The sequence below is a fragment of the Schistocerca americana genome, chromosome 1 (genome assembly GCF_021461395.2).
Source record: "Schistocerca americana isolate TAMUIC-IGC-003095 chromosome 1, iqSchAmer2.1, whole genome shotgun sequence".
Classification (NCBI taxonomy): Eukaryota; Metazoa; Arthropoda; class Insecta; order Orthoptera; family Acrididae; genus Schistocerca; species Schistocerca americana.
The window spans coordinates 605,913,789-605,934,866 of record NC_060119.1 but is presented as its reverse complement, the minus strand read 5'-3'; the positions used below and the strand labels follow the sequence as shown (position 1 = coordinate 605,934,866).

Here is a 21,078-nt window from a genome sequence, read left to right as displayed (position 1 = left end):
GGCCGTACCTTTTTGTAACACCCTGTATAACTCTGTTGTCACGTCCAGTCAGTGCCAATAGCACAATACTGTGGTTCCCTTCACAATTAAAGTACACACTGCCTTCTTTCTTGGGAGCCTGTATGACTATATGTTTCCCATCCATAGCGCCAATACAGCCTGGAAAATCCCATCTATTCTCAAAACCAGGAGCGATTTGTAACCATTCTTCTTCTGATGAAGGTACCTAAAATTATAGAAAACAAAATTATATCTGAAATTTATCCCTTTGAAGATAAATATTACATTACAATGTTTATTTTGGGGATCAGAAAACGCCAGGGAAGATGAGTGTGAGACAGATATAGTCCAGGAAAAAGTACAAGAAGGAAGAATTTTGAAAAGAAAAAAAAATGCCGAGGAAAATTCAGACACTATTCTAAACAAGGCAATAGAAGCGATGCACAAACCTGTTTAACATCAGGTGTCTGGAGACTATGTGGCATCGAAATTAAGGTTATTAACACAAATGTCAAGTCGAAAAAAATTAAGGAAGTATCTGAGGAAGATGAAACTACAACTAATTCTTGGATGACAGGTGAAAGCAGTTTCATTTGCACACCATCAGAGAAAGTAATTATTATTTCTCCTACTGCCCAAGTTCATCATCCACAAATTAATTGTTTCGGAAATTTTCTGCTTAAGCGAATTATCTGTGTGAGTTATGAAATATCAAAATACTAACCTTCAAATATTCTCTTTTCAAACATTCATATAGAGCCACACAGCAGTCCGTAACAACTCGTGAGATAGTGCAAACGGGTACTCGGAAAAGGTACATCAAAGAGTGGAAACTATCGCCTAAAAATTAATAAAAAGTAATTCCGTGAAATAAATATAAATGTACGACTATTGACAATAAATATTTGGCATTTACGTGTTTTATTCTCTTACCTGTGGCTAAAAATCGAAGAATAATTAAAAGACGATCTCTTGGTGATATAGCTTGCTGCATATTTGTACCCTGTTTCCGAATATTTGGTTCTACAATTGACAAGAGGTGTTCAGAACTTGCAAGAGACGTTCTCAGAAAGTTTGTAATATGAGCAAAGTCATCTGATTTCTGTTCGCTCAGTAGTGTTTCTTGGAAACTTAAGCATGGACGCCTCTGTATCCATTTCTTTACCCAAACACTTCTCTTTGTCTTAACTTTTCGTCTTTCGCCACGCTTTTTCTTTAACAATAACAATACAACAACACTGGCGGCTGCTCTGGTTTGTGCACACGACTTTGCAATCTACAACTTGCCTGTCTCACAACGTGAACTGTAGTGGATACATTTACGCAAGTACTTGCAGCAAGTTCGTGAAATTAACTTGCCGAAGCAACTTGCAGAAGTCAACTTGCGCAAGTTTTCGTACTAATGTAAACACCTCAGCAAGTGCTTGCAGAAGTTACTTGCGTAAGTTAATTGCTAGTGGACATGCGCCTTAACACTGTTGAGAGTTTCTCGCCAACGTAGCAGTTGATTTATGCTTCGTATCCTCATGCTATGGTCACTACTGAACACCTCCAGTCCCGCCCCCTGTTGCCATTAGCATCCGATATCGTGGTTGCGTGGTAGACAATATATGGTGCGTCGAATGTCGGTAAACATCATTGGCCTCTTGCGATCTCGCACCCAAGGGGTCCCATGTCAGCCGAGTTGCGAAACTTGAAACATTTGGCCTGGGTTTGCTTGGGCAAGTTGAAACCTGCAACGTTTACACGTCGTCTGGCATTGTTCCACGTACGATTAACATTACGTGCGGTCCCATAGTGTACAAAGGACGTAAGTTACCTGTCTGAAAATCTGTTTCGAACATATGGAATTACTTTCAGACTGTATTATATGAGGCACTGTGTTCGGTAACGGCAGCTTGGATGACCAAGATTTGTTTCGCTCAATATGAAGATTACAGAAGCAGCGTAGAATATAAACCAGTAAATCGCTTGAAAAATGTATATAACCAATTCGCACAGCTGACAAAATTATATTTGTGTAACATTTTAATTAGTCACTCTACGCATTTCGTCTTTTCATTTTTGGCAGTGCTTGATGATTTCTGCTTTGATTGTCGTCGACAAAGTTGTGTAATCTCCCCCTACTTTCCTAATTCCAGTTATTGTACACAGTAAGCAAAATCTTTTATGCAAAATTACGATAAACTTTCTAGTTTACTTAGCTTTTCGTGTCGTGTTGGCTCCAGTTCTTCTTGTCTTGTGGTCTGATTCTTGAAGCTGAAATTCTCACATTTTAAGTCCTCATGTTTGAATTGATCTAAATAAATTCGAAGATTGTTGTTGCAGAATTGTTATTGTTACGTTAATATATTTTGTCACATTTTAGTACAGTCTTTTGAATTTTCACATTAACAAAGTCGGAATTACATTGTTAGCCCAAAATACGTCCGATCACATCAGAGGCATGCTTACTACTATTTCACTCAACAGAAACAACAATATTCCAACGGGTTTACAAGTTTTCTTGGCAAATGAATTTCTATTAGTTTCGATTATTGTTTCATAAATGAATCCAGAAACAAACATAGTAAACAGTACTAGATTGTGTAATTAATAAATTTCTATTTTAAGTGTGCCAAATAATTCGTAATTTCAAATGATTCTAAAAAATAATTTTAACTATACATTACCGATTGTAACATCGTAAATAAAGTAATTCCTTTTCATAAATTTTAGCTTGAAATATAACATATTGTGTGTACAATTATATGAAAGTTTTCAGAAAAGCGGTTGAGATAATATTGACCTGTCCAAAATTTGAAAAATGTTACTGGTATCGACAACTACTGTTGGGCAAAAGTAATGCTAGAGGAGGATGTCCCTTTACAGTGGTATCTTCCCAAAATTACCTTTTGCCCCATTGCAAAGGAATCACTGAAGCATTTTAGTTTTGGAATGCACTGCTTCATAAGTCACACGCTACTGCAACTTGCTCAGGTTGTCAGCTGACGCTAATTCAGGTCGCGCTTCCGAAGCCATAGAAGTTGCAGTGGTCGGCCTAAGTCACGCTTGGACGTCTTGGTGCACCATTTGGGTGTCAGTTACCGCACGAGATAACTAGCGTCCAGATTTTTATGTAATATCAACACGCAAAATATTACATAATTATATAACGAAAGCGGTAACATACATGAGAAATTATTTTATATCACAAAAATATTTTATAAAATATTTAATATAAAACACAAATTTCGACTGAAATCAACTTCTGCATTACATCATAGCCTACTACATTATATTAATAAGAATTTAAAGGTATCAGAAGCATGAAAAATGCACTAAGAAGACACATGTTACATTAATTAGTCTATACTGTGCTAATAAAAGAATGTTTTCGATCACTTCTGTTTACCAAAAGGTTCATCTTCACTGAGATTGCTTTGTTTTTCATTGGTAATACAGTGAACAACCAAGTACTTCTCTAAATTCCCTGCCGATCAGAAAAAATGTTTTTATAGGAGGAAAATGATCTCTACATCGCTGGACGTGGTACGAATTTTATGGGATGGAATTTTCGTGGAGGGATATCCGCTGCAGCACTTCCCACTAGGGATATTGCAAATAGTTCGAAAAGTCGAGTAGCCTAGATTTCTTGCCAATACATCATCAATCTTATTCACTACCCTCTAGTCAATATCACCTCTAATGTCAGTAACCTAGTATTTGACATTCCTCATACAACAGTTGCGTCGACGGCTACCCATATGAAGTGGTTGCTTATAAAGTGCCGTAAACTCTTCAAGGCCTTCTGTAAACAAAATATCAGAACACTTTTTATTTACTGTCGATTTATCAGGAATCTGTTGCCCGCAGTACTTCCGTAGAAAAGCGCAATATATAGGCCATTGAAGTTTTTGCTGTGGAATGCTCACAGCAACTACAGCGGAGCACATATCGCGGAAAAAATCATCTGTGGAGTTCTGAACCTGCGTCAATAACATATGCTTCTTAGACAATTGCACTGTTTGCTCTTTGTCTGCACAGAGTCGCACCGAGGTCATCCTGAGCCTCTGGCAGAACTGTCATAGTAGCGTCCCCCCCACCTCCCCGCCGGCCGAAGTGGCCGTGCGGTTAAAGGCGCTGCAGTCTGGAACCGCAAGACCGCTACGGTCGCAGGTTCGAATCCTGCCTCGGGCATGGATGTTTGTGATGTCCTTAGGTTAGTTAGGTTTAACTAGTTCTAAGTTCTAGGGGACTAATGACCTCCGCAGTTGAGTCCCATAGTGCTCAGAGCCATTTGAACCATTTGAACCCACCTCCCCCCCCCCCCCCCCCTCCTGCCGCACCACCACTTTCAGGGCCGAACCACGGTAGTGATGGGGAGAGGAGCAGGAGGAGACTATTGTTTAACGTCCCGTCGACAACGAGGTCATTAGAGACGGAGCACAAGCTCGGATTAGGGAAGGATGGGGAAGGAAATCGGCCGTGTGCTTTCAAAGGAACGGTCCCAGTATTTGCCTGAAGCGATTTAGGAAAATCACGGGAAACCTAAATCAGGATGGCCGGACACGGGTTTGAACCGTCGTCCTCCCGAATGCGTGTCTAAAGTGCTAACCACTGCGCCACCTTGCTCGGTGAGAGTGACGAGATGGGCCCATGCCAGGGACGCGAAAACTGGCCGAGGAAGCAAGGAAACTGTGTTATCTTGATTTAGCTCCGAGTTTGCTGTCTGGTTTGGTGAATAATTGAGAACTGTTGGGCGAAGGAGTGGTGCAAATATAAACAGCCAAAGCCAAACATGTTGGTGATTCTGTATCTGTCCAAAGCAGTTCTGTTCTCGAACGCCTGAAAAAAGTGAGATGGCCGAATGCGAGGCGCATTTGATATATGCTGAGAAGCTCTTGCAATATTTGATAGAATAATATGTGAAATGGATAAGAGATCGCACATATCACACCATTTCATTTTTAATTTGCTGTCAGGATATGCCGTAAATGAAAACTCTTTATCTTGAAAAATTTGCAGCTGATTTTGGGACGAATATAATATAGATATTGACACAGAGGAGATACTTAACGAAATAGCTACTTTGGAGATGCAGGCGAAAGAGCTTCTGACGACCACTAACACAGCTTACCATCTGGATATGTGGAAAGTTTTTTTTTTCAGTATATAGTTTAAGAGAAGTTTATCGGAGCATCGAAATAGCCTTGAGGATATTTATGACAACGCCACTGACTGCACCAATTTGTGAACGGAGTTTCAGCTAATTAAAGATGGTACAAAACTACTTAAGGTCGTTTACGTGTGAAAACAGACTAATTTTGCTATTTTGTCGTTAGAAAATGAGATAACTGCTGAAGTTGACCTCAATGGCATAATCAATGAACTTGCTTCACTGAAAGCAAGGAAAAGTAAAGTAAATTTATAATAAAAACACAAATCCTTGAAAGGGACATTTTTCTACTCTATTATAGGCCTTTTTATTCACAGTTGATAATTTATGCATTATTAATAATTAATGAGATGCAAATGAAATTTACTCCTTATTATATGTCATACTAAAACCAACCGGATATCGATTTTGTTTTTATTTTTTTTTTTTTTTTTTAACTTCATACAATTTGCAGTTTATGTACCAGAGGTACGGCCCTGTCTGTGTGCGTCGTTACTGGCACGCATATATTGCTGAAGTTGGAACCTCATAGAGCACATGATCAGCTTATTGCAAGCTCGACATAGAACAACCTCTCCATCAGTAGGCCTAGTAAAAGCGTTGTCCATTGTAATCCAAAATTTTAACTTGGTGATAATTTGGATGCAATAGGAGGCATCATGAATGCAAACTGTCGTGAACTCGTAAACACTATTTGGCTAATCTTTCTTGGCGCACGCTGTCTTTAGATCTGAGTAGGTGGAAGTAGCTAGTGCTCGGAAAATTTCTGGCCGCTAGTCTTTTATTTACTCCACTGCTAATCTCGATAGCACAAACCCCAGTACTCAGGATAATGACTAATGTTACACATAGTTTTGCTATTATATCTGCTTTGCTTTTGAGAACTGAGAAATGAAATTCGGAATCTAAGAAAAGTATATCCTTCATAATCCAAATCAAAGTGCAATTAACCACGTTGTAATGCATGAGAATGTGATTTTTTTTCTGTCTCTTTTTACGGTAGGTCGGATTCGGATATTTTTCAGGGAGTGGCGTAGTGAGGGTGTCGGGGATTTTGAAGAAGGATAAAAAAAGCAATAAATTGGAATTTTACATAGCATGAAGTTAAAAATGTAAAAATATTATGGTGAAATACATAACTATAAAATGGAATATATCAACGCTGGCAACATACTTCGTGAATGCTTACACTTTTCATGTTCGTAGGAACATTGGGAAAGAATATGTAATTACATAAAAATCCGGACTGTACACTTACCTGTAACATTCTGCTTTACGTCTTTGGCTTCACAGAAACTCTGCAACATAAATCATTTCTCGATGTATCCGTATGTAACTTCCTTCCACACTTACTTCTCTCAAGCGGAGGTAACAAGGAATTACTCTGCCTTTTAAACTTTTAAGTAGATCGCCTTTAATGATCTGACCGCTGAATACCTATTTGTTTATTTATCATCCTCGTTTCTGCAACTAAAGATCTCCTTTTCCTTATAGTCATACCAAAATACGGAAAAATGAATTTTGATCCAGGAAAAGAATGTAAATCTCGTGAGTAAGTTAAATGTAATGAAGAAATAATTTTTTTCCTGAGGGGACGTCTGAAAGCCTGCAAAACAACGTACTGCTTAATCACTGGACATCTGTCACACAACAATATCCACAACATATAATAAAAAAATTCTGAAACTGGAAATAACGTACTGTTTATGAAAAATAGTCGCCACTTGCTGACACAAACGACTGACGGCAGTGTGGAAAGTTCTGTGTGACGTGATTCAAGAGTTTATGGTCAGTTGTTCTCATTTCTGAGGAAGAGGTGTGCGGAAGTCTGAATGGGTTTTTGGTTCGTCTCTCCAGTGAATCTCACACTTCTTGCACAATATTCAGATCCACAGACTTCGCTAGACAATCATGTGGTAGTTAACTTCACCCACCACAGATTCGTCCACCAGGGCAACTCGTTACAGATGAGTATTATCGCCCATGAAGAGGAAATCTGAAACTCCTCACCTCTGTTTCTGTGAGCCTTAAAAGTATTCCTCCAACCACCAAAGAAGACTTGAAGTTTTGAACGACCATCTGACATGAAGCCTTCCCGCAACTGGGTTACCAAACTGCTCTCTTAAATGTTGCTATGTTTTTACCGGCTTCCACTTTCCGCCCAGACAAATATGAGCCATTTTGCTGACTCCACTATAAATGGGCCCTTTTCTGTACTTTTGGTAGTAGAATACACACTATCGGACATCTAGCAGCCGGCCGCGGTGGTCTAGCGGCTCTAGGCGCTTCAGGCTGGAACCGCGTGACCGCTACGGTCGCAGGTTCGAATCCTGCCTCGGGCATGGGTGTGTGTGATGTCCTTAGGTTAGTTACGTTTAAGTAGTTCTAAGTTCTAGGGAACTGATGACCTGAGATGTTAAGTCCCATAGTGCTCAGAGCCATTTGAACCATTTTTGCCATATGGCAGTTAACATGGTAGCATAAAACGAATGTATGTCATTCACTAGGGTACTGCAAAGCCTGTGGTTTAGCACCGTAGAACCTTAATAGTCATCGTCTTCATCATCGTCAATACCATCATCAGTGACTCTCACTGTAGGAGAGCTTAAAGCAGGTCTGAAAAGACTACATCTGGGCATTCAGCGTCCCAGTAATGGCTTTCACATGCCAATTGCAGCGAGAGATGTTTGTAGTTGCTGAAGGCGATGCAGTGCAATGTGCCAAACAGTCCAACACTACGGCAGATTGTATCTAACTGTTGGTGCAGATATTTGCAGTGCTGCAGCATTGAGTGAGATTTGCAAGTGTTGCTTTGGGTTCTTTATGGTAATGTGGATAAGATGGCAGACATTCCATGATGTAGTAACCATTCTTAGAACCCCTTTTGTACACTCTATATCACGGCCGTAGCAGGACTCATTATACAAACCGAAATATCATTGTATGTGAAACCCTTTTCCCAGAGACCGATTGTACTGCCTTGTTTCAGTTCACTTCCGCTCTGATATTGACGCTTTTAATGAGCTTGATGTATTTGCTTTCAGTTCCTTCCTCTTCGAGTCTTCACTGACTGATTATGACGTAACACTGATGTTTCTGGCCACACAAAAATGTCGTCCATGGATCTACGTGTACGCGATTTGTCTATAAACTTAATCACTTCCAGATGATATGCTGTTCTGCACACATCCTCTAATTTTGTCTTCACTGCTGCCACTCTTTTTGGTATTGAAACTTCACAAAGGTTTGTTTGGTTTGTAAAGAAACTGCAACTACTGAGGCAACTGTAAGCTCTGCAGGTAAAACAAAGATTCAATTACACTGTGTAGATGTTTCTCTTGCCCAGTCGAACTGTGACTTACAACTTCTTGTATTTCAAAAGTGTCGGCAAAGCTATCACGAGCTACACACTTTACTGGTACGATTACACATAGAACAATCACAGAGCACTTTATACCAAAGCATACGACTCCATACAGTGGCGGAGAATAAGACGCAAACAACAATTTCTACAAAGATGAACACTTGCTCATTGTTTCTATTTATCGACTTGGTACTAGATGACGACCTCGACGGTGAGTGCCGCCACAGAGCCCGCTTCCCCTCCCCACCCCCCTGCTACCCAACGGTGTGGACAACCAGTAGTGGGTGGAAGTGGAACCCTATTTCGACCGCAATCAAGGAGAAATGCTGGAGAGTGAAGAGGTCTACCGTAAGGGGAACGTGATGGGTCGTCATCGGCGTTGCTTGGAGTAAAGGAACGACTGCCAAAATTTGCTGTATAGGCGATAGTATCTGCGTGAAGTTCCCTGTCAGTGGAGCAGGAAACGGAAGAAATACCTGAAGGTAGTCATTCTCTCGTTTCACCAGCACCCGGGCGGGCTTTGGACATTGGACTGATACATCTACATCATACTCCGCAAGCCACCAAATGCTGTGTGGCGGAGGGTACTTTCGGTACCACTATCTGATCCCTTTAACCCTGTTCCACTCGCGAATAGCGCGTGGGAAGAATAATTGTCGGTAAGCCTCTGTATTGGCTCTAATTTCTCGAATTTTCTCCTCGTGATCAATACGCGGGATGTATGTGGTGTGAAGTAATATGTTGTCCGACTCCTCCTGAAAAGTGCCGTCCCGAAATTTCAGTAGTAAATCTCTTATAATGTCTGCTAGTGGTGTTTGTTTAGCATCTCCGTAACGCTCTCTCGCCAGCTAAACGATCCCATGACGAAACTCGCCGCTCTTCGTTGGATCCTCTCTATCTCCTCTATCAGTCCTACCTGATAAGGATCCCAGACAGATGAACAATACTCAAGAATCGGGCGAACAAGCGCCTTATAAGCCACTTCTATCATGGATGAGTTACATTTCCTTAAGATTCTTCCGATGAATCTGAGTCTAGTGTGTGCTTTTCCCACTATCTGTTTTATATGGTCATTCCACTTAAGGATATTTACGCCTAGATATTTTACGGTAGACTCTGTCTCCAGTTATTTGTCATCAATAGTGTAGCTGTACAGTAGTGGATTTCTTTTTCTATGTATGTGCAATATGTTACATTTATTTACGTTCAGGGTCAATCAACTGCCAGAGCCTGCACCATTCATCAGTTATCTGCAGATCGTTCTGCAAATTCTTACTATCTCCTGGCGTTGGTACTTTGGTATAGACAACTGCATCATCTGCGAATAGCCTTAAAGAGCCTTCGACGCTTTTTACTAGATCATTTACATATAATAATTCTTGAGCATAAAACAGGTTCCATAATTCTACAACAGATTGACGTCAACGATATAGTTCTATAATTGTGTGGATCTATCTTAAAGCCTTTCTTAAAAACGGGAATGACTTGCGCTTTTTTCCAGTCGTTAGGTACCCTTCGTTGCTCAAGCTATCTACGATAAATTACTGCTAGAAGGGGAGCAAGTTCTTTCGCATAATCTTTATAGAATCTTATAGGTGTGTCATCTGGCCCTCACTCCTTTTCACTACTAAGCGATTGTAGCTGCTTTTCAGTTCCGCGATAGGTTATCTCAATATTCGCCATTTCGACGTTCGTACGACTATTGAAAGGAGGGACAGTGCTACGATCTTCCGCGATGAAACAACTTCGGAACGCCGAATTCAGTATTTCGGCCTTCTCTTTGTTATCTTCTGTTTTCGGTGCCGGTGTGATCGCTGAGAGAATGAATAGACGATTTTGACCCACTTACTGATTTTACGTACGACCAAAATCCCTCAGGGTTTTCACTCAGATCTGTTGACAATGTCTTACTTTCAAAATCATTGAACGCTTCATTCATTGCTCTCCTTACGCTCATTTTCGCTTCGTTCAGCTTTTGTTTGTCAGCTAGGTTTTCACTTCTCTTGAATCTGAGATGAAGTGCTCTTTGTTTACGTAGCGCTTTTCTAACACAGCTATTAAACAATGGTGGATCTTTCCCATCCCGTAAAACCTTACTCGGAACGTACTTTTCTAGGGCATATTGAACAATGCCATTTGAATTTTTTCCATTTGTTCGCCACATCTTCGTCCTCATAAGCGATTATTTGATGCTGACTGCTGAGATATTCTGAAATTTGTATCCTGTCACCCTTGCTGAGGAAATATATCTTCGCCGGCCGCGGTGGTCTCGCGGTTCTAGGCGCGCAGTCCGGAACCGCGTGACTGCTACGGTCGCAGGTTCGAATCCTGCCTCGGGCATGGATGTGTGTGACGTCCTTAGGTTAGTTAGGTTTAAGTAGTTCTAAGTTCTAGGGGACTGATGACCACAGCTGTTAAGTCCCATAGTGCTCAGAGCCATTTGAACCATTTGAAATATATCTTCCTACCTTTCTTAACATTCCTTGTAGGGCCCGTCGTCATATATGCTCTCACAGCCTTAGTATCACTGATACCTTCCTCTATGTTAACTGATTCGGTAAGTTCAAGTCTGTTTGTTGCCAGGAGGTCTAAGACGTTACCACATGGGTTGGTTTTCTAACTATCTGCTCATGGTAATTTTCGGACAATACATCCAGAACAATGCCACACGATCCCCTGTCTCTGGCACCAGTTTTCATGGCATAACACTCCCAATCTATACCTGGTGAGTTGAAGTCACTCCCTATTACAACGGCATGATCAGAAAAATTACTAATGATATTCTGCAAGTTCTGTCTGAAGCGCTCTACAACCACAGATCCTGACCGGCACGCAGTCATCATTTTTGACCGTTGTTTGATACTCAATTTCACCCAGATTAATACGTATTCGGAAACCGTGATAACCTCGCTAGATTTTATCAACTTTTTTACTGCGATAAACACGCCACCACCATTGGCGACTAACCTATCTTTACGATAAACATTCCGATCTGAACGTAGGATTTCTTTGTCATTGACGTCTAGTTTCAACCAGCTTTCTCTTCCCATTGCTATCTATGCATTATAACCTTCAGTAAGCGATACTGTTGAAGGAGTGTCTTTCATGAAGACGTAAAATGTCTGTTCCCGCCATTAAAGGACGACGTGAGAACAATCGCGTACCAGTAACCCTCTGTAAACAAAAACTTATAAGCCACGGGCTTGAGATGGTAGTGTGAGGGTGTGGGCTACGTGACGGAAATTTTATACCAACATTGGTAACTCTACAATATTATTTGATGGAGAAGGTAAGAGGAGTGTGAGGCATTCACCATACACTAGTACGAGGAGTACAGTACTTCTGTGATCAAAGATTTAAAGAAAGGCGTCCTTATATGCAGTCCGGATTCCCAGTAGGATCCATGACAACGCGCCGCTCTATTGTGTATCGTGGCACATCAAACCTGCTTTCGGTGTTCGGTGCCATCTTTCGACCAATATGTTACTTTGAGTGTGACAGGCAGTTGTATGAAAGCGTTGAGTTCTGCACAATTTGTACAGATTGGAAAAGAGAAGTGGTTCGAATTGCCATCCTTAGTCGGTTGTAACAGACAACAGACATCCAAAATGAGATATCCATATTAATGAACGCCCATGCCATTGATTCCGCTATTATATCTTATAAGGGAATGGTCTCAACCCAATTATCGTACTGTCGATGGCTGACGGAATATATCTGAAACCACTGGACTGCACGTTGAAAATGACCTTTAGGTATTGTGGAGGTGGCCTGTGGTGGAAAAGCGCGGCGACCGTTTTACTGCGCTAGCAAGAAAGGCAGGGAGGCAGGCAGGCAGGTACGTGATCACTTCCTGCAATATGCCTTCAGCCCAGTTACACAAACTATTCCATAACGAGTCACATGATGGGGCGAACTCCTTGGTGTGATAGATTGTGCCAACTGTCAAAGATTGTTTTCCTGAACGACATCAGACCCAAGGGGCGTGACCTGGTCTCTGACGTATCACATCATAGCTAGACGAGAGAGTCAGATATCCTAATGTGTTATGTGTTGTAGCTGCAAGCTCTTACTGTGGCATTTAAGAGAGCCAAGTAACTTTTCGACCTGTTCTTGTGCCGCAGAAAAGTGACTGAAATCAATTAACATACTAAGTGCATGAATTCGAAACATGTAATCTGCCACAGTGTCCTCCCCTTCCCCCCCTCCCCCCATCCATATCCCAGTTATTGGTTGAATATTGCACACTTGAGTCTAGATGTCTGAAGCGTTGGGGGACACGTCCCAATTACGATTACAGACAGCATGAATCAATGGCTTGTGGTCAGTGAAAAGTACGAGGACTTGGCCCTCAATAGCTTCCTTAAAGAATTTTACCGCCTCATATAGAGCTGTTAATTCTCAGGAAAAGAAACCATAGGGATTGCTGGATACCATTCACTGTTTATTGTAAAATTGAGCCAATGACTTCAGCAGTGGTAAATAGATGGGCTGTACGCGATGGGTGAGCTAAAGTCTCGGCGCTCTGTAAAGATTGTTCGACCAATTCAAAAGCTCTTAATATTTCCTCTGATCATGGTACACCTAGATTCCCTTTTGTATTCTCCCTGTACCGGGCGTTGGTTAGCTTGATTTCTGCGGCCTGTGGCATGTGACACAAACAGAAGATAATCGTGTGTGGCCTATGCATCAGCTGAATTAATTCTGTTCTATCCTCTGCCGGCAAAATCTCCTTACCCTATGCATGGATCACCCTTAGTGCCGTGGCGAACCAGGGGCTGGGAAACACGAAATACACATGTGTGGGATTCACTGTCATTGGTTGCACTGTCACTAACATATGCATGCATTGTAGGTGCATGAGGAAGGTAGTTGTAGTGGGTAGGTGATAACATCTGTGAAGACTCCAGCTGACTGACGCATTGCTGAATGATGTCCAGTGCTTTTCTTCAGCAGTGACGTGCGTACACGTTGCCTTTAGTGTAGGGTCAGTAACTCGTCAAGGTATATATACTCTTTGTCGCTCCTAGCACTGTTAATGAAGTTCCATACTCTAATTTGTAAGTCCTCCATTTTACGCCAGATAGCCATGAAGCTAAAATCCTGTAATGGAAGGCGCTCAATGGTAGCGATAGGTAGCGGTTGCCATGACGAAATATAAAGTTTGTACTCCACCAACTGATTGCATCACTCATGCAGTGATTTCTGCAGTGGGGAGTTTTCCTCTTGCAACGTGATGCGTTCCTTTTTGATGTCACTGTATAATTTATTGCTTGCCGCCACTTGATCCTCGAGCGAGGGATGTAACTGCTGAAGCCTATATAGAGGGGGTTTGGAGGCGCCTGTGTGTTGTGGAGCAGCTTGTGTCGAAGGTCTCCCAGTTATATCATGAATGCTAACACCAGATGTTCTACACTATAGCTGTCCTCCTTGTAAATCCGAACGGAAACGGAAGCGGCAAAGGAAATCCGTCCCTGACAAGGGTTCATTTGCATCACCTTGCACAAAAGTTCACGTGAAAGTGTGGCTGTTGCCGAGGACAGTTGTGAGAAATATACCCCTATAATGCAATTATCAATCCATTCACTGCCTTGTATTGAGATGTGATGTCTGCAGCGTAAGGAAGGGATGTCGTATTTGGGATCATGCTGATCTCAGATACCGAGCCTACCAGAAAATGCTGAGTAGCATGACGATCGCAAATATTGAGGTGATCGCTTTAAATGGCAGAGGGTGGAAACCAACTGGTTCGATTCACCTGGTTTGATTTTTGATGTACTATGATAACACCATGACCTCTGAAATCTAGTGAAAGTCATGGGCAGCATTTGGGGACCACAGAGATGAGAGTACTTGATGTGGTGGTGCCGAAGCGAGAATGGAAACCATCACCAATGCACGATATGTCGAACACTGTCCGTATCGTGAGAGGTGGGGGTGCCTGGTCGTCTGTTGTCAGCTAAGTATGGTGTGTATCGGTCACCAGGGTCGAAGACACATGGCAGCATCTCTGTGAACGTTTGGAACTGTTTGATTGCTCCCTGATACCGTAAAGGACAAGGTGGCTGCCGCCGCTCTGTGCATGGTGTGTCAGAAAGCCTCGGGCGCGGTTGTTACTGCTCAGTAGCCAGTTGCCATGTCAATGTACAGCATCGTTGCCAACTGCATGTACTGCTGGTAGCTGCTATGTAGCTGGGGTATACATCTTGCAATACAAAGGCATGTTCATCTAACTGCAACTTAACGTCTTGTAGAAATCCATCATTACATGTTAAAAATGCTTGAATTCCTTTAGCAATTTGTTTGTCCATATGGCCCACAGAGAACTGTCAGGCGTTAATATAGGACCCACTAAAGCTTGTAGGTGGCACCACAACTGTAAGGATGTCTGTCCATTTAATCGTTCTGAGAAAATAGCCTGACGAATTTGCTGCTCGTTTGATTTGCACGGTCTATGAGGTAGTGCTGCCTTGGCTGCCTCAAACTTGTTGAAAGGAGGTCGAGACAGGATAACATCACTGATTGTAGCAGCACGTTCATCTCTTATGACACGATAAATCCCACTGTCATCAAAACTGTTGTGAGTAGTGAACAACCAAGTTTGTGGTTGGTCTGATAAGAAATAAGGCAGATTCGGTGGCATATGTTCTACATTGCGAACGTTGCTGAATAGTTGTCCGTAAAGGCCCGTCCACACGCAACGATCTGTCTGCGCAAATGTCTGCGCACATCACATCTGCGCAGACAGATCGTTGCGTGTGAACAGAAGATTTGCACCAACCTGAAGTGTGTGCAAACCTGGAAGTTGGAGTTGGAGGTTTGAGCGAAACCTCTCAAATCTGTCGGTTCAAACCACATCTGCGCAGACAAGTTGGAGGGTGTGGACAGGAGATCGTCGCAAATCTGGCGCGAAACAGCTGTTTGCTCAGTTTAGTGTTTGTATTTGTGTGCACAGGGCATTAAAATGGCTGATACTCGTCAGTGTTCTCGAGAGTTTGTAAGTGAATTCATTGAAATATACAGAAACCACCCATGTTTGTGGATGATTAAAAGTAAAGAATATAGTGACCGAGACAAAAAGACAGCAGCATACAATGCTCTAATTGAAAAATTGCGGCCAGTTGGCGCCTCGGCAAACAGAGAAACGGTAATAAAAAAATAATTTCGTTGCGAACTGGCGAAATTATTTGCGGATGGATGTCGAAACTTATAATTATCTCTTAAAGCATGTAACCCCTCATATTATGAGAAAAATACTTGTATGAGAAGGGAAATTTCTCCTCATGAACGCCTGGCACTAACATTAAGATTCCTAGCAACAGGAAGGAGCTACAATGATTTGGAATTTTCATCTGCAATATCGAAACAAGCATTGAGTGAAATAATACCCAACACATGTGAAGCTATTTACGCTTTCCTGAAAGATGAGTTCATGAAGGCAAGTCAAGTAAATTAGTCTGTCAGCGAACTGTTTACCGAAAAGAGTTATCCAAAGTTCAGAAATCTAGAAGATCTGGTGTAGGAGTAGATCAAGTATACCAGCCAACGTTATGGTATTTTGATCTGCTTGGCTTTCTTAGTGGTCAAGAAACGCCAAGACCAAGCAGGAGTACAATTGAAGATGAAATTGGAGTGCCAATGTGCGAGGAAATGGAACACGAGGTTATGTAAAACAAAACAGGTTCGCCCTGCTACTCTCGCAGTAAATTTACGTGACAAAACTGCTTTCGCTTTAGCAGCCACTGTCTGCACCATTTTGACCGCTTTCTCTGTTTCCTGCGGTTGGTCTGAATTGTTTTTGCAACACAAGTTGCGAACACAGACCACAACAGAACTTCCTCCATTTCTATTTTTCAAAATAACGGAATTAAATTTTGACGTTTTCGGGGAGCGTAGTCGCTTGCCACTGATATTTCTTTTCTACACCGACAGATGGCGGGCGAGTAGTAGATTGGGGTTTGTGTCGTGTGAACACACCACATTTGCAGCGATCTTTTGCATGTACAGACATCTGCGCCGATGTCTGCGCAGACTGATCGTTGCGTGTGGACCGGGCTTAAGGCACCAACTGAGTATATACTGGGGGTGTAGGAACAACCCCATTGATCAACCGCGATGCAGTAGAAAATCCAGGATTTTTCTGGCGTGGCTTGGAAGCAGTGTTGCATTTGAATACTAGGGCTTAACAAAGGGCCTGAAGCACATGCAGGGATTAGGTTGTGTGGTTCCTGTGATCGAGGTAATTCAATCAGATTCGTGGAGAGATGCGATGAATGTAGCCACTTGGAAGCAGGAGGTCCATGTGCACCTGTGTGAGGGGGTATGTAGTCACCTTCACTAGCGTTTTCGGACTTCACTTGTTCCATACAGTTCGTTGTATCATGTAATCCACGGGAAACAGTGTTATTGGACAGGAGGAGAACAGTATCTGAAAAGGACTGTTGAACTTGATGAAACCTGGATACGAGATTTTAAGCCGTCACAATAGAAAAGTTCCGACGCTCCACGCCAGAAAAAACTCCGCCGCCAATGATCTTTCCGTATGACATGAATGGAGTCATAGCTACAAATATAGTGCCCCACAGGAAGTTTGTAACAGGCGCCTACTACAAGCTGTGCCTGCAAAATATTTTCCGCCCGAAAATTCGTCAAAAAAGCCTGACATGCTTGCAGCTGGTATCCTCATTTGCACGACAATGCAAAGCTCCATACCGCCAAACCAGTGAGAAAAATGATCAGCAAATATACACTGACGGTAAGAAACGCAACACCGACAAATAATTAATACAGAGTAATCAAATTTCCCGAATACATTTGTCTAGGTAAAATATATGAACGATTAACATTGTAAGATCACAGATTAATGAAAGTACGAGATAAGCCATTGCAAAAGTGAAATGTTGGTACGTTAATAACCGGTGTACTGCAGAATGTTGAATGTGTTGTACAGTGCTGGTTATCAGTTTGTGAGATGGAATTCCATGCATTTGGCAATTGGTTGATCAATACAGGGACGTTTAACGCTGTTTGTGGGTAACGCTGCAGTTGTTGTTGAATGATGCCCCATATATGCTCGACAGGAGACAGGGCAACGCAACAGTCGACACTCTGTAGAGCTTATTGGGTTACAAGAGCGGTATCTTGGCGAGCGTTATGCTGTTGGGAAACACCCTCTGGAATGCTGTTCATGAATAGTAGCACAAGAAGTCGAATCAGCAGACCTACATACAAATCTGCAGTCAGGGTGTGTGAATTAACCACGAGAGTGCCCCTGTTGTCATACGAAATCGCACCTCAGTCTATAACCACAGGTGTATGTCCAGTGTATCTAGCACGCAGATAGTTTGGTTGCGGGCCTTCAACTGGCCTCTTTTTAACCAACAAGTGGCCATCGCTGGCACCAAAGCAGAACCAGCTTCAGAACATAACAGACCTCCTCCCTGCCCACGAAAAGGCTATCGCTTGACACCACTGAAGTCGCAAGTGGCGGTGGTTTGGGATCAGTGGAATGACGCTACAGGGCGTCTGGCTTGGGGCTGTCCTTGAAGTAACCAGTTTGTAACAGTTCGTTGTTTAACTGTCGCGCAAACTGCTGCTCAAATTTCTGCTGTATATGCAGTATGATGCGTCAGAACCATACACTGAACACGACGGTCTTCCTTCTCGGTAGTAAAACGTGACAGTCCAGAGCCTGGTCTTCGAATGGTTCAAATGGCTCTGAGCACTATGGGACTTCACATTTGAGGTCATCAGTCCCCTAGAACTTAGAACCACTTAAACCTAACTAACCTAAGGAATCACACACATCCATGTCCGAGGCAGGATTCGAACCTCCGACCGTAGCAGTCGCGCGGTTCCGGACTGAAGCGCCTAGATCCGCTCGGCCACATGGTCTTCTTGCGACCGTACATTCCCGTGACCACCGCTCCAGTAATTTTGTACAGTGGCCACTTTCCTGCCAAATGTTTCTGCAATGTCGAGAAGGAACATCCAGCTTCTCGTAGCTCTTTTACACGACCTCGTTCTAACTCAGTAAGGTGATGATAATAGTGCCTGTGTCGCCTTAAAGGCATTCTTGACTGACATCAGCCCACCACGTCCAGTTTCAAGGTAACTAATGCTCACGGCCTTGTGTGCATTTGAAGGAAACCTGATTTGCATCCTCAAAGTGGCATTATTAGCACCACTCTTCTGCGACTGGCGCAAAATTCGAATAGACATCATCTTTCAGATATAGAAACGCGCCCACCAACTTTCGTTATGTCGCACAACTGCTTCTTGGTGTTGCAATTTTTTTCCGTCATTGTAAGTGGGAAATACTTCCCCAAACTCCATGGAAAACGTTTCGATACAATTGATGAAGCTTCCAGTGAGGTGCTGTATAAGGAATACAGAACATGGAAGAACGTCATAATCTTAAGTATAAGCATATTGAATGCCTGTAAAGGTATTCTGTAAAATAAAGGATTTTCTTCAATACTATCTTACATTGTGCAGAACTTTTCAAATGATCCTCAGATAAGGCAGATCATGAAGCATAAGATCATACTATGTTCACAACTTCTACCCAACCATTTCTAATCAGATGTTTTGAAACAATTATTATTTTTTTACATATATAGAACCATTAAGGAAACAATAGGAAATTTATTTTTTGGAGATAAAAATATCTACATATCTTGTTTGACAATTCCATTGTTTACTGAAAAGTGCATACATTATTCCAATATAATTACTTCCCCCCCCCCCCCCCCCCCCCCCGCCTCTCTCTCTACCTCTCTCTCTCTCTGTGTGTGTGTGGGTGTGGGTGTGATTGAGAGAGAGAACTTGCTTAGAAACATTGGTGAAATATTTCAGTCTTCCAATCTTCCAATTATTTCTGTTTCAGATGTGCGACTCCATGCACTAGAGAACAACAAGCAGCAAATATTAGGCTCCACAAAACGATATGCACAGTGCTTTCTTTGCATGCCTATCGATTTCTGTAAGTATATCATAGATATATTTAACCACACAGAACTTTCTGAAATCACCGGGTTATGTAATTTGAATACAAAAATTTCATCATATTTTTTTTACAATCCACTATGAACATATACATCAAACTCTGTTTATGACAACACAGAATAATATGAACTTTGATACTGATTCATGAGCTCTGAGTGAAACACTAAATTCATCTTAGCTTTCTTGACAAAATCCACTGTGACAGTTGTTCAACATGGTTCTTCACAAGCAGTGAATAACAAGTCAAACACCTAATAGTAACTTTCAGAATACTGTGATGAGTATGTGAACATTTCAGTGTATTTATCTGTTGCTGATAATGAGTATATATCACAATATCTTACATTTTTACAAAAAAGCTCGATTTTTGTTCACTACAACATGGACAGCAACGGTCCTAACACACTTCCTATGGGAACACCCAAGTTTCTTCTGCATATGATGATGACTCTCCATCCGAAATAACATCCTGCATCCTCCCTGCCAAAAAGTCCTCAATCCAGTCACAAACTTCTCTTGGTATGTGTGGTACTGAATCAAATGCTTTCTGGAAATAAAAAAAATACTTCATCTACCTGACTGCTTTGATCTAAAGTTTTCAGTATGTCATGTGAGAAAAATGCGAGTTACGTTTCACATGATTGATGTTTCTGTAATCCATGCTGGTTTGCATGGAGGAGGTCATGCTGTTCAAGATACCTCACTTCGTTTGACTCAGAACATGTTCTAAGATTCTAAAACAAATCGATGTCAGTGATACTGGATGGTAGTTTTGTGGATAGTTAGAGGAGGGACTAGATATTCTTATGCAGTAGTCTCTGTTCCGTAGAAGTTTCTTTACATTACAGTGATTGTACACCATGGAGGTTCCCTCCCATCACAAACTATTCTACTTGGCCAACTATTCTTATAAACTTGAGCCATAGCTCCTCTACACACTCCTGCCCTGCAGGAAGTCTCAAGTTCCTCATTGAGATATGACACTTCCAAATCTTTTATCTAGCTTACTGAACATAAATATCTTTCTGCTTGCTTTAGTTGTCCTTTGTATTTTGGTAATCATTGTCGCCAGTCATTGTGATCACTGATACCAATTTTGATGTAGACATCCTCAAAAGGATCAGGTCTGTTTGTTGCCATTAGATCCAATATATTTCCACCACAAGTGAGGTTCTGAACTGCCTGCTCTACATACTATTTAGAGAAGGCATTTAGTAATGTTTCACAAGCTGTCTTATCATGCCAACCACTAACAAAACTGTAATTCTCCCAATTTATTGTTGGATGATTAACGTCTCCACCAATGATTACAGTACGATTGGGGAACTTACAAGTGAACTGAGGTTTTCTCTAAAGTTGTTGGTTACATCAGGAGATGAGTCTGGTGGTTGATAGAGGGATCCAATTACCATTTTATGCCCATCCCTGATACTGAGTCTTGTCCTAACAATCTCACATGCTGCTTCAATTCCTATCTTCGTGGATTTGAATTTCCTGTCTACTGCAAGAAATACATCACCTCCAATTCCCATTAGCCTATCTTTCAATA

General features: G+C 41.8%; 1 protein-coding gene across 3 annotated transcripts in view; it reads left to right on the top strand.

Moving 5' to 3' along the window:
• Window positions 1-21,078, top strand: part of LOC124607148 (protein SERAC1) — a 131,409-nt gene that overhangs the window by 39,542 nt on the left and 70,789 nt on the right. For all 3 annotated transcript variants that reach the window (XR_006978784.1, XR_006978782.1, XM_047139361.1), the window contains exon 2: window positions 19,411-19,506. Coding sequence is in view for 1 of the 3 variants with exons in the window: in XM_047139361.1 (XP_046995317.1) it covers window positions 19,411-19,506 (96 nt within the window). In the remaining 2 variants the exon portion in view is untranslated. The remainder of the gene's footprint in view (window positions 1-19,410; window positions 19,507-21,078) is intronic.